Raw genomic sequence first — 14,294 nt, 5'->3', positions numbered from 1 at the left:
AAATCAGCTGTGAATAAAAACAAATGGAATAGCTGTTTTGAAATGTCGCTGATGAACACTTGGAAATTATTGTTGTTATTGTTGTTATTGTTGTTATTTGTGGGGATTAGTGAGAAAATAGCGGAATTCTTGGATTTATGGAGGTGTGGGGAAAGAAAAATCAAGGGAAATATAAACGTGCCATCGTGTCCGTGAAAACCAGTTCTAAGCGCTTGGCCTCGCTGTTGGAAAAATTGATATGGGATAATAAATGATTCTCGTGTGTGTCGGTTGTTGTCTGCTTGTGTAAAATGCCATTGCCTTCACTTTCAAAAACGCATAAACTAGATTAAATTCAACTGGCTTCCTGCACGCATGGGTGATTGTGCTCATGGCGGTATGAAGTGTGAACTAACGTGTCTACGAGCTGTCTTATCGGCTTGTAATAAACTCGGAGTGGGGGTAACCGTTTTCTATGCTGATTTTAATCGGTTTGGATAATTAGTTGTTCATAAATATTGAAGGGGATATCATAATTTTCGAGTGGAGTGTGCAGCTCAATGGAGTAGCCATTTTTTTTTTTATATTCGTGTCATTCGTTTTATGAGCTGCAGTCAGGGGCGCGGCCTCCATGTTTTATCATTTCGTCAAATTGTTTATGTGAATTTATTTATTCATGTATTCTGTTAAATATAAGGAATTTCGAAATTTAGAACAGCTCGTTATATTAATTTTCAAATTTTTAAAAATTATTGAAATTCATTCATTACAATTGTCTGATTTTTTTTCGAATTTCAAAATTTCAATGCAATGTAATAATAAATATTTAAATAAACACATATAATTAATAAAAAAAAAATTTGGCTTGAAGTTAATTATTTGTATAATAATAACAAAATTTTAATTTAATAATTCGAAAAAAAATGATTATCCTGATATTTATGATTATTTAACAAGTTATTTTTTTTTAAGGCCAAAAATAGTTACGAAAAATGATCCAACACAAAAGACAAACCCGTTTTGGCATAAGTTTGAACTGTAACCGTTGCCGAGTTACTTTCAAATGATTCGTATCTCGTGAATTGCACACCGAAGGAGAGAAAAGGCTGTAGACCTCAACCATAATGGTCCCAACATTGGAAGAGGGTTTCTTTGGGTACGAAGCACCGCTGGACACGGTTCGAAACCTTTATTTATGGCGAAATGATCAGGTTGGTAATTGCGATGCCCCCACACTAGCAGGGGGAAGAGCTATCTTCCGGTTTATCATCGGCTTCTGAACGTGAGTCCAGCAGACATGAATTTCATCGACAGACTATTCTAAAAAATATTTATTATATTATCACAAACACTGATACACCTACTTCCATTTCCTGATTTAGTCTGTCACATGAGACATCTAATTATTGCAAACCCCAATCTCTTTTCTATTTTCCGTCTCCATTTTCAAGAGAATATATTAAAAATTTCGATATTTCCATTGCTCTTACAAATTTGTTTTGTTGTCAAAACGATTATTTTTTTTAAGGAGGGAGTAGTGTTACGTATTTTAATTCCGCGATTACATTCTGTATGGTAATGCTTTCACATGATTGATTAATTAATTCATTCATTCATTTTTCCTTCTCTTAAATTATTATTATCGCAATTGTCTTGTTTCTTCATCGAGTCGTATTTCCCGTCGATATCATTTTATCTCCTGTTTCATTAAATAAATTTCTGCTTTTATAATTCCACGGTATTTTCAATATGTTTTTTAATACTTATTTAATGTTATTGTATTTGTGGACTTTGTACTGTAATTTAGGGAGATTTATCAGCGGAAGTCTACGGTGTGTTGGGGGGACATGCGAATTTTAGTGGTGATGGGTGGATCGATGAGAAATGATAAATGATAAAATAATAACCGATGAAAATTCACGCGTAGATCATTCCGAATAAATACCAGAGATATGTAACTGCTCGTCAGATTATCGCTCCCGTTTTCCTTCCCCAGCCCTCCACCTAAAAATAGACTCGTTTCTCATCGCGACGTCTCGTCTCATTCTCAAAAGTTCTTACAATGTTTAATTTCCATTCTATCCCGAATCGATGTTTATTTTCACGAGTGAAACATCTTCTTCTGCTCTCCAGACAGAGCCGAACCGCCACTCCACTCGGTTTTTATCAGCGTTAGAAAAAACTGGTATGAATCAATTTTAGATGTAGAATTTTATTTTTTATTTTTTATTTTTTTGTGTTTATGAAATGGTAATTCGAGTGGCAAGTCTTTATTTTTTTTTTTAACCCGGTGTGCGTTTGAGCTGGGGCATCACTTTGAGACGCGCGATATGTCAATGTCAACATCGTCAGACCCTTTTCCCTCAACCCGGGGTATTTTTCAAATTCCCCTCTGCCCTCACACTCTTTTATTCATTCCAAATTGCGAGAGTTGTGAATAACCGTGACCTTGGAGTTTTGAATAGTCCATGGGAATTATTTCGCGAGTCCAGATATTATTTATTCTTTGTGTACTCCAGTTTTGCCTTTTTTCCAGAGCAAAGCGATTACTCAAAAATCGGAAAAGAATTGGAAAGGGACTTTGGGGATCAGAAGGGTGGAGTCAATCCCGCTGAGTCAAATGAAGGTCAGAAATGGTTTTGACCTTGAAGCTATGGGGCCGCCATTGACTTCCGTAAACAGTTGGCCCCGAATTATTTCCGCAGGTCAGACTTCACCCGAATCATCGTTTTTCCGACGTATCGCAACGACGAGGTAGGAGGCGGCAAAAAAAAAAAGATTCAAAAATCCTCACTCATCCCAATGTCTCACAATGTCTCACAATGTCTCTGATTTATGAGTGGTCTCTGCACACACATAGAGTTACACACGATATCATAATACCATTAATTCTTCGTCAAATTCCCGGCTGACTGAATCATAGCGGGACCGGCGCAGTAAATCACAGCGCGACTAATGCGCACACACGCGTTGAGATCGCGCGAGTAGACTGGACGCGAATGAAAAAATTTTCTCAACGAAATGTTGAGGAATTCCAGTGGTTTTTCATTCCCATCATTCTTATCTCAACATGAGCCACCGAAGCAGGTGGATTTAGCTCACAAGCTAACGCGTCAAATGATATTATCTTCGTCTTAACCTCATACACGCGCGCATTATATTTCCGTATTTTTGAATCAGTCCGGATTGTTTTCAAGTCAAACAGGGGAGAGGAGAAAAAATAATCGGGGCTTTTGCTCCTGGGATTTACGAAATACAAACAGAATACATCACGACTCGGGAGATCGTGAGAGATTTATTCGGATGCGAAAGGTCGAAGTGTAATTAGGCCATCGGTAATCGGGTGGCATTACAAGATGGCGACCATCAAATTTTCATATTCTAGGAATTTATTTGTTGAAACGAAATTCGAAAATGAAAATTACGTTCCTCCTGCGTCAAATATATTTTATATATTTTGAATCTCTTGAGGATTCTCAAAATTCCCTCATACTAAATATTATTTAATATATATAATTTGTTAATAAAAGAAAATATGAGAAGACGGTACGAATCGCAAAATTTATAAATTGGAATGTAATTTAAAATAAATAGAGAAAGATTATAACAATTTTTTTTGATCCTTTAGAAATATTTCGTCGATAAATAAAATAAACGAAAAAATTAGAGGTTTTCGGCCGATCCCGTGATTTATTCGCATTCTTCCTGGATTTTGAAGACGAGACTAATTTTACGAGGTCACCCGACAAATTGCGATTCACGAGGGCCTCCTGGGCCAGTATTTATAATATTCATCCCGTAAATTTACTCACCGAACGATGTTTTCGTTCGCATACATTATTCCACAGCGAGAAGGGATCACCGAGGGCGTGATATTATCATCATCATGACTTTATTCGAGATTCTCGCTGACTTGTTTGCAATATGCAAGTTAAACTGTAGGTGATTCGAGACGATTTTAAGATTGTCGGCGTGGAATTTTGAGGCTTTCGAGGGAGATGAGAGCGGGTAACCACACGTGGTCATGCATAATGTTTTCTTTTTAGCGGAATGGCCTATTGTTGGAATCGCTGGTGGTCCGGTGATTTTATTGTCTCGGGAGTCAAAAGAACAAGACCTACTAGGCAGATTGCGATTGCTTTCAGGGAACATTCAACGAGATACCGTTAATGAGCGGTGGATGAAAGGTTGAGGAGTCTATGAAATCATATTGGCTATTGTGGATAGTTGAAAGCGGCAACGGGAAGATCTGGGTGAGTGCTTTGAGAGCAACAAGATGTTTTTAACCTTTTGGATGATCTTGTCTATCCGTGAACTATTCTCGTTCCCACGGAGCGTTATCGCTCGGATCTTTCAACAGGGTGATATTATAATAATCTCGAAATACTTGCTGACGGATTTATCAGGGGAGAGACAATCAGAATATTCTACTCACTCTGTCCAATGTGTACTCTCTTCATCCAGGGATAAATCTGCGGTGGATTTCCACTGCTGCTATTTCCTTTATTCGATGAATTATTTCCCGTGCTGGAGGTACTCGATGTTGATGATGCAGGTGACGAGGCGGATGAGGCAGTTGTCAACGTCGAGCTGCCCTCGCCAACCCTTGAACTACCACTCGGTGGAGATGATGCTGAAGCAGCCACTGATGACCTGGATGAGCTACCGGGTGGTGATGTGAGTCCTGGGCCAGCTTTGCTGGTGCCAGCCAGTGGTGTTGGACTATTTCGTGATGTTGACGTTGTCAAATCCTGGGGGGATGAAACACCAGTCGATGACGTCGAGTCCGCGTACTTGCAACTGGAGGTTGACGGTACTGACGTGGCGCTTGCACCCTGGAGAAGTGGACTCGTTGGATCCACCGAGTGAATCTGAGGCTGGGGATGATGCTGAGGATGATGCGACTGCTGGTGCATGCTGTGTTGAGTCGTCGTCGATGGATTTAACCTCGGTTGAGGCTGGAGTTGGGTGTAGTCGATCATCTCGGTTGGTGGCTGATGCTGCATTCCACTTGCTGGTGCTGCATAAGGATGCGGTGGATAGTGCTGCTGGGGTGAGTAACATGGGGTTGGATAACCAGCTGCTGCGACATTTGGATTGTAGTAATTACCACCGGCGGGCGATGCAGCCTGGAGTGGTTCACCCGGTGAATTCGGCGTCGGCCGGGACGGCTGCTGCTGCTGCTGCTGCGCCTGCTGACCAGCATAGCAAGATGCCAACGAATTCACGAACTGATAGGAACTCATCATTAACTACTGTTTATCGAGATTCTCTTGATCACGACGCGCACAGGTGTCCGGTCATTCACATCAGCACTTTATCATCAATATTTTGTTATCTACCTCGAGAAGCTTGTCAGAGGCTACACTCTATCATCCCCGCACCAATTGTTTATCCATCTCAAGACTGTTATTTACTGGCAATTTGATGCGATTCAATACCGATTAAATCACATTGACGATCCTCGTTAGACCCACCGCAGTTATAACGATTCGATAATGAACGACCGAGGGTAGGAGGGTCCCGTCGACTAATAGAGAGGCAGGCCGAACCCGCGAGAAGTCGGGAGAAGTTACTTTACGAGCGCCACGTGGGTTACAAGTGGGGAAAGAAACAGCTATAAAACTGTCTTCCGTTTCTTTACGACCTTACCCGGCGCAATTACCCACGGGGAACACCGGGGACCCGACACGTTGTTGCTACTGCCTGTGAGCACGGGCCCTGTCCCATTGAGGAACACTCAAGTCATCACTCGGACATTAGTTCTCTTTACTTTATTTACCATTCATTTATCCAGCGAATAATCACCCACCGTTTTTTTTTTCAGATCACAGTAATAAAACAATTAGCACTTTCTCTTCATTTTTTTTATTTTTAATTAAAAAAATGTAGTAATCACTTCGCAGCGAATCGTTTTTGGTAAACGAATCAGGAATTAACGCAGGTTAGAAAGAAAAAATGGGATAATCTCCGACGAATGTACGACGGATACCACTCGGTACGGTGTACAACCAACAAATGTGCACTCTCTTCAAGTTGTGCCTGTTAGATTACTGGGGGAGGAGGGAGGGGGGGAGAAAGCTTTAAGAAACACGAAGCCCCGTGTGTGCTGCGTACGCGGAGGGAGGTGGTATCGTACTGAACCACCGCGATCCTCGTAGCCGGTGCGGTAGCTGTCACGTGCCCGCGCTGCGTGTCAGGAGAACCGACCAATCCCCGTCGTTCGTCAAACCTTGATTGGTCTCTTTCTCGGTTTCTCCTCGGGCTCGGGATACAACTGTTTCTCTCTCCGTTGCAGGCGCGCCGCCACCGCCGCACCACTGGGGCTTTTTCGTGGGTATAAACGAAGAAATTCTTCAACCCCGTTCCCTTCGACAAGGGCTGTGGGTTTGGGGAGGGGGAGGAGAGACTAGAGGAGGATAGACTGACCTGGGGTGGAAGGGGATGAGAGGATGAGAGGACGAGAGGATGGGAGAACGAGAAGATGAGAGAACGAAAGAACGAGTGGACGAGAGGACGAGAGGACGAGAGGACGAGAGGACGAGAGGACGAGAGGACGAGAGGACGAGAGGACTAGGCCCGCCAGGGGGACTAATGGAGAGATATTCGGGAGCTTGTGAGTATCGGCTTTGTGGGGAGGGGGTACCCATCGTCTTCGTCTTTCTCACTGTTTTAGGAGAGGATGTGTCAGGAACATGCAGTTCTCCGTCGCCTGGAGAGGCGCGCGCGCGCTCCGTGGATGGTCCTCTGAGGACAGCAACGGAGTGACGTTTTTTAGATTTTTCATAATTTTATTAGGTGCATCAGCTTGTGTCGTTGGGGCAGATCATGCCGATCTGGCAGGTTGAACATTCAGAGGATCAGAGACAGCCGCTGTGGGATGAAGGAGGAAAGAAAAGGGACTCACATAAGTCAACGGCAGGCCGCCGCGGTTGACAGTTTTATGAGAGTTTGATAGCCTCTTGGGCGCAACTACGTGCGATCCCGCAAGATCGCGAATGAGTGAGGGAGATGGGGCGAAGCTACGCGTAGCACTCTTCATTGTCCCATAAATTCAAACCTGTTGCCCCGAGTCGAGTGAGGGATTTTCGGGGAAGGGGGAGGAGGGGGAGATTGTTTGGGAGAGGTGATCATGATTTTTCGGTGAAGTGTTTTATTGATGCGGAAGGAGGACGGAGGGTATCAGCTGTGGTGCAAAGAGGCGGAGGCGACGGAAAAGGGGGAGGCGGTCAAGGGGGCGGGGCTCGGAAATAATCGCTGAGGTATTCCATTGATACCGATGATACCACAGATAACGTCGATCTAAACAATATATTTTTACCGCACGCATTTGAAAAATTTATTTTCCACTTCTGTGACTTTTTTTTTGTTTTTTAACATTTTTTTCTTTAATGGATCGCACTGGTTTGGGGGAATGCAGAATTTTTTGGATGTTCGAGATGCTAGGAGCGATTTGGGGATCAAAGGAACGTCTTGTGATTTTTTGTCATAATTTCGGAGGGTGAGATTGGGGGAATGAAATAAGAGGATAGTTGCTGCAGTTGCTCACCAGATGTGGCCGTTGTTCCCGTTGAATTGAAGCGCGCGACCGCCCCCCAGGTTCCCCCTCCATCACGGCTGATCCCTTCTATCCCCACCACTGGTGCAACGGACCTCGGAGACGCACTCCTGAAGAAGTAGGGAAAGAATATCCACTGTCTCTTCTAGTCGTTCCACAATTCCCAGCGGTTTTCTTCAGCCTCTCATCGTCTCTCCTTTTCTTGGACGACTGGAAGGGGTGATTGCAGGCTGAGGTGAGGGCAAACGAGTATTTTACCCCGATTATCGGGGATTCTTGATCAAGTGATTATCGGGTTAGTTTCGGAGTAATCATATTCAGGGTCTCTTGATTTTTACGCGGCATTCTAATCAATGGATTTATTTTCATTCATTCCCACCTTTTTTAGAACTCGATTATTTATTATTCTCATTTGTTTGATTAATTATATCAATTTTATTCACTGATTGTTTAGATATTTCAGTAGATTAAAATGTTTTTTATTACTTATCGCTTAAAATAAAATGTTGAAGTAAAATTCAGAATAAAATTTTCATCCCCAAATTTGAGGTGTCATTTAATTTCAATTATTAATCACTCAATAATTTATTCTATCATTCCACCATATCCTGTCGCTCGTGAATAATTATGAGAATTATAATTATTATTGGAATTATAAGAATAATTATTAGCGATTAATTATCGTACGTTTCTTTTTTCTAGTCAGTCATTATTTATCGATATTGGGGAAAATCCGAGGTGCATAAACATTTTTACAGCATAAAAGATACACGTGTTCGGTGACTTGCCTTGCGACAAGTGATTCATGGAGGTATCGATACGTTTTTTACACCTCACGACGACTTTATTAGAAATTCTAATGGGACAGAAGCAGAACTATCGCAGAGCTGTGACACGGAGAAACGAGACGATCCCAGAGCGACGGATGAAACGAGCTAATCATGTGGACTTCTTGCTGGTTTCTCGTATTCTCCACATGTATATTTGTGTTTCTATCGTTACTCCGGCTATTGTGCCTCATTCTCTTGACGTGATGACTTCATTCGGCGAAATTTATTCCAGGAATTGGGGTAAATGCACGGATTTTCACTTTTGTCGGCGACATTTTAACATCATGCATTTTTTCCGTGAATTTTCCTACTCTAATATTTCAATTAATCATGGAAAAAGCAGAAATCAATGCCGATTAATTATTTAACTATAAAAGTTAATTTATTAGGTCGCGGGTAATAAAAAAGTTGTAATCGGAATATTTTTTACAGATTTTCAAAACATTTCTCGAAAAGTTTTCTTTTGAAACAGAAAAAATTGGGGAACCCCACCATTTTGTTTTTTGGGAATTTTTTTGAAAATTTTTTCAAAATTTGTTTTCGGCTTTTTTTTTTATAATTTTCTAGAAATCTTTGCGAATATACTGTTGTTTTCTTACTTTTTGATTTTTTAATATTCTCAAAAAAGAAATTTCCCGAAATTCTTTGAAAATTCGGAAAAAATATTCCGATTACAATTTTTTTTCACCCCAAGTGTTACGGGATTCATTCAGTATTTAAATGTTGAGTAAATAGTATAAACAAATGATCAGATGTCTTAATGAAATATTTATTTATTTATTTATCTGGCTTCTACGGAGTCTAAAGTTTCGATCGCTTTGGAATGACTGTTGGCAAGTGTTTGAGTCCTGTTTTCACGATGTAATTATCGTCGAAATTAAAGGCTTCTTTCACTTTCCGTCGCGTGGCAAACTGCAGGCAAACCCGGACCCAAGGTGATTTATACGTTTTACCCTCTTGGAAGTCCAGGGGTCGCTTCGCCGAATTGGACAAATGGTATGGCCCCTCCACTCCAAGAAGACATGAATGGGAATCGTTGCGATTCAGTCGTCACCGACAATCGGGAAATTCTGTACCGTACCACCACGAAAATTTTCATTTTTCAATTAAAAATTATTCTTTATTTTCACCGAGGGCGAGGGAACGACGGAGACGAGTGTCTGTCAGTGTTGAATGATAAGGGATAGCACGGGGAGGTGTTTTAGGTTGTAACCTCACAGCGACAGCTCTTGAAAAATTATCTCGATGCTTGGAATAAAGTGTCTGCTAATAGATTGGCTCGGGGTGAACGATTTTAAATCGAGAGGAGCCCCTGCTCGATATTAATTCCAGATATCCCCCCAAAAAATCCTCTTTCCATTACATTCCCGGATAAAAAAAAAATGTAATCGAAATGTTTTTTTCAAATTTTCAAAAACGTCTGGAAAACTTCTCCGAAAATTTTTCAAAAATTTGTTTCGAAATTTTTTTTTTTAATTTTCTATTAATTTTTGCGAATATAATGTTTTCTTTTAATTATACTGTTGTTTTCTTATCTCTTCGATTTTTCAATATTAAAATTCAAATTTTTTAAAAATTATTCAAATCCTTTCCAAAAAAAAAAATTTCCCATTTTTTTGTTTCATAAAAAAAATTTCTAAAAAATTTGGAAAAAATATTTCGATGACAATTTTTGTTACCCAGGATATTAAAGAAGATCGAGAAGATTCAACAACACCTAACAATTAAATGCATAATAATATTTCGAAGAAAATGTGAGGATCTGGTTTTCGGATATTTGATCAAGGCTTTGCAGCTTGAATTTTTAATTGTGTAATTGTAAAAATGCAATTCAATTTGTAAAATTCAAGAGGTAAGACGCAAAGGGAAAACCAATACGTCTCCACGGCCATGATGGATAGCCAGAGCAATGGGAAACTATCTGTCAAGTGCAATATCGACCCTCAGTTTCAACGTTTCTGGTACTCCGGCGCCGTTGTCGCTCTCCCAAGTCTTTCATTTGTCGGGTTTTCGTCTATATCAGGATATGTCCATATCTTACCGCTAGTTGAAGTGTTCACACACGTTTTCCCGTCCCTCACCTATCACTCAAACATCGTGGAAACATCCAGGCCACCCCATGCGGCACCCCACGGGTCCACTCGCACTCGTATTTGCGTAAAAACCGGATCCAGCCAGTCCATTAATTTTTCCACCGATCCGGATGTGAAAAGGAATAGGGAGGGAATTCTCAATGCAAAATAGATCCGACCATTTCATTTATAATTTATTTCATACCACAAATATAATATATTTAGACTGCGCGCAGCTCTTGTACCTCATGGAATGGACTAGTATTTTATATGAGAGAAATTTTTTCTCTTTTCATTTCTTCTTCAATTAAGTTGAATTCATTAATTCATTTTTTTAAATAAATCCCAGTATTTACAGATATTATTATAATAATAGGAACATTTAAATTCTAGTGTCGATATGATAAATATCAGTCGTACCTCGGGAATTCCACGTTTCATAAAAAATCCCTCATGCACTTGCTTCAATGTTTCCGATAAAAATTCAATTTGAACGTTGATGCAACTAAACTTAATAATTCCCCTCACCCCTAACATAATTTGTACTTCACCATCAATTATCGCTAATTAGAAAAAAAATACGAGCTGTCTTTTAACTGAAAGTGGAAATATAATCTATATACAGAACCCCACAAGTTCAAAATCGTTGGCCACACGATTCAAACTGACGCACGCAATCAGTTTATTCGCCAGAAGTCCCTCGATGTCAGGCCGCACTGCTCCAATAAAAATCCACTACACAAAAATCACTAGATCGGTTGTATTGCAGGTACAGATATTAGGTAATCAGAAATTATCGATACATAAACAATTGTTAAAATAATTTTAAAAAAACCGAACAAAGTGAATGCCGCGTCGCCACAGGCCATCGGCCATCTTGAATCTATGAAATCGGCGCAGCTGCGCAACGAATATTTCCCCCACCCCTCATCCGTCCCTAAACCCAGCGGGAATGGTTCGTATGAACGAGCAATCATCGTACTTTGAATCCCACCAAAAATTGGAAATAGTTCCTCCAATCATAATCAGGATATCATGATAAATTTCAAGCTAGTCTTCTTCTTTCATTCCCTGAAGACCCTTTCCTTCCGGTAATTGAACCCCGAGGTCACCGAAAAATCTCAATCCCTCATAAATCCAGCAATTGCCATCGTCTTGTTGTCAAAATATTTTCGGAATGACTTGCATCAGATACAGAATTCCTAAAAGCATGTACAACGTCCCCAAGATCGTAAAATCAGGCCAAGCCAACACCACGGCAAACTGCCGAGTGCAGTTACCTGAGCTATTCAGCCTACCCCATCATAAATCACGCGCCTTGCCCTCGGTCAGCTGCTCTCCGAATTCTGGCCAGCCCCTCACGACCCCGCACCAAGGTTCAGCTTCCCCTGAAGCCCATACCCCTGCATCTGATGATGTCCATACTCCTGATTGGAGTATAAATGCCCCTGGTGCTGCTGATAGCTGAGGTAAGCAGCATGCAACTGCTGCTGCTGTTGCTGCTGATGAAGACTGCTGGGTTGCTCCAGTGAACTTGTCGCCAGGTGATGAGCCATTGTATTGGGTGATGCCATCATCATGGACTCGGCTTGTCCACCCCCAACATCCTCCACTCCATCGAGACTAAAGCCTCCAAGCTTACCATCTTTCTTCGCCTTCATCCTCCTGTTCTGGAACCAAATTTTGATCTGCCTCTCCGTCAGCTGCAGCGTCCCCGCTATCTCGACTCTCCTCTTTCTCGTCAGATACTTGTTGTAGTGGAACTCTTTCTCCAGCTCGAGTGTCTGTTGACGGCTGTAGGTTTGTCTCGTTCGCTTCTGTCCCACTCCATTGACGTCTGCTGAAAACAAATGACTCGTTAATACAACATCAGCGGAATGCTGGAGGTGAGTGTATCTTCAAGTCCTTCAAAGAATTTTTTATTAACGTCAGAAGAAAAATGATAGAGCAAGCGCATCATCAATTATCGAGATCCTATCGTGACAATTAAATAATGATTAGAGATATTTAAACATAACTGAAGAATGCTTTCCGAGAACAGTGACTCACCGGAGGTATAAGTTGACTTCATCCAGGCATAGTCACCCATTTTTTGGTGAGGATCCTCGTAGTCGCACGAGCCAGTCGGACTGGCTTTTCCATTATTATTATTTACGTATGTTGAGTACCCAGGATGTACCTCGTAGGGGGGCGAAGCTGGATTGACCTGAGATGCTGGATTTTCAAGAGCCCTTGTCTGCGAGGCGTAAGCTTGGTACTGCGCATAATTGATTCCAGTGTATTCTGCTGACCTGGGGTACCTCTCCTGCGAGGAAGAGTCGATCATCACTCCACTCATCGGTGAATTTCGATCGGAGGAGGAAGACGGCGTGTACGGAGGAGTATGACACGGGATTTGGGAGGAGCTAGGATGACTGGGACTTGGATTTCCTGACGGATTCGGGTAGCTCTCGTTGATGGCTTCCACGGGCTTCTGCAGGAGAGACTCCAGGACACTTGGGGGTGATTGCGACGGCCGGAACGAAGGGGTTTGCGAGGATGACAACACTGGGCTGCGTCTCGGATAGCTAGCGCTGATAGCCTCCTTCCCATGACGAAGGACCGTCTCCAGAAGGCTCAACGGCGGATTATTACTAACAGGCCCATCACTTAGATAACTCTGGGGATGGGACTGGGGAACCTGGTGACACGTTGAGGTCGGGTACATGGAGTGATCCGGACGGAGTTCACTGACCGGATGATAACCCCAGTAATCACTGTTCGAGTAATAAGCCGAACTCGTCATCTTCCCTGATGAGACACACGCACTGTCACACTACACTCAACTATTGATGCACTTTTGGATTATTTCTTCTGGCCTTGCTTCTGAAATCAGTGATGACCGGTCGCACGCCGGTGACGTTCTGAGAGCAGACCCCTGGCATGAACCTAGCCCGAGTACCGAGGGGGTACAATGGAAGCGAAATGATTTGTGTACCTCGGGTTGACGATTTTCGTTGGTCCGTTTAGAGGGGGGGCCCACTGTATTGGGGAACTACGGGGGTTGCGCGTGCCAATGGGTCCCTCAAACTTTCACCGAGTTTATTGCAACCCAACGAGGATCGGTGGGAGAGGGGGGTGAAACCCCCTTGGTTACTTGTGCCAGGTCTCGCGTCGGGGGTGCCCCTATCAGCTGCCCTTTTCCTGCTGAATGAATACAACGAAACACCCCCGATCGTCCGAGCGTATGTGAAATCTCGTCCCCTCCCACTATTAATCTGATTGAATGGAATACCGTCTGGATATACTCCCCATCTATTTCTTCAACATTGATGGGTGGAAAATATTACTCGGAATTGAATCGTCAGTTTTGTCTTCCGGCCCAATCAATCCATGACATTGCTATGAAAATATTATCATTAGTTCATTAGTTCTGGGTATTTTTGTAGTTTTTAAAAATCAAATCATTTCTCAAGGAGTCAACAACCTGGAAAAACGTTTGTTACGCAAGATCTCGAGTGGTGAGTCGAGTGATATCAGAAACTGGTGGAAGTACGAAAGATATTTCGGGCTGGTGAACAAGGTAAACAAAGCTAGGTGCCCCGGAGTATAGAATCTAGACGCCCGGGTCTTGCTGGTGACGTCTCTCTCTAAAACCCCGGACTGGCGTCGATTAATCAACCCCTCCTTTCTGGAAGCCTAGATGCCCTCTCCCTCACCTTATTCAACGGCTTGTGTGTGCGTGTACATTTAGCGGGACTTCGTATTTTCATTAATCCCACTTTTCGTCGCATTGTCATGTGTCGCTAGAGTGGCGGAAGAAGGAAAAACTGAAACGATGAAAAACGAGATATTTCGACGACGAGATATATTTTT

General features: G+C 42.2%; 2 protein-coding genes across 2 annotated transcripts in view; both read right to left on the bottom strand.

Annotated features, from left to right (window-relative positions):
* Scr (Sex combs reduced) overlaps nt 1-6,092 on the bottom strand; it is a 15,001-nt gene extending 8,909 nt beyond the window's left edge. The window contains exon 1 of the mRNA XM_011309449.1: nt 4,415-6,092. Within this exon, the coding sequence (XP_011307751.1) occupies nt 4,415-5,228 (814 nt within the window). The 5' untranslated portion in view covers nt 5,229-6,092. The remainder of the gene's footprint in view (nt 1-4,414) is intronic.
* A 5,705-nt stretch (nt 6,093-11,797) lies between these two features.
* Nucleotides 11,798-13,224, bottom strand: LOC105269351 (homeobox protein Hox-A4a). The gene is made up of 2 exons (XM_011309503.1): nt 12,489-13,224; nt 11,798-12,276 (listed from the first exon to the last, which is right to left on the bottom strand). The coding sequence occupies exons 1-2, from the start codon at nt 13,222-13,224 to the stop codon at nt 11,798-11,800; spliced, it is 1,215 nt and encodes a 404-aa protein (XP_011307805.1).
* Between the last annotated feature and the right edge of the window lie 1,070 nt (nt 13,225-14,294).

The sequence above is a fragment of the Fopius arisanus genome, unplaced genomic scaffold (genome assembly GCF_000806365.1).
Source record: "Fopius arisanus strain USDA-PBARC FA_bdor unplaced genomic scaffold, ASM80636v1 scaffold00067, whole genome shotgun sequence".
NCBI lineage: Eukaryota > Metazoa > Arthropoda > Insecta > Hymenoptera > Braconidae > Fopius > Fopius arisanus.
Note: the sequence above shows the minus strand (reverse complement) of the source record. Positions and strands in the feature narration are given on the sequence as shown.

What these genes read in the sequence shown, in the direction of transcription:
- LOC105269351 (XM_011309503.1), bottom strand. Translation starts at nt 13,224, where the DNA reads ATGACGAGTTCGGCTTATTACTCGAACAGTGATTACTGGGGTTATCAT. An exon ending in GAAGTCAACTTATACCTCCG is followed by an intron (nt 12,277 to 12,488) that starts GTGAGTCACTGT and finishes TGTTTTCAGCAG; the next exon opens with ACGTCAATGGAGTGGGACAG.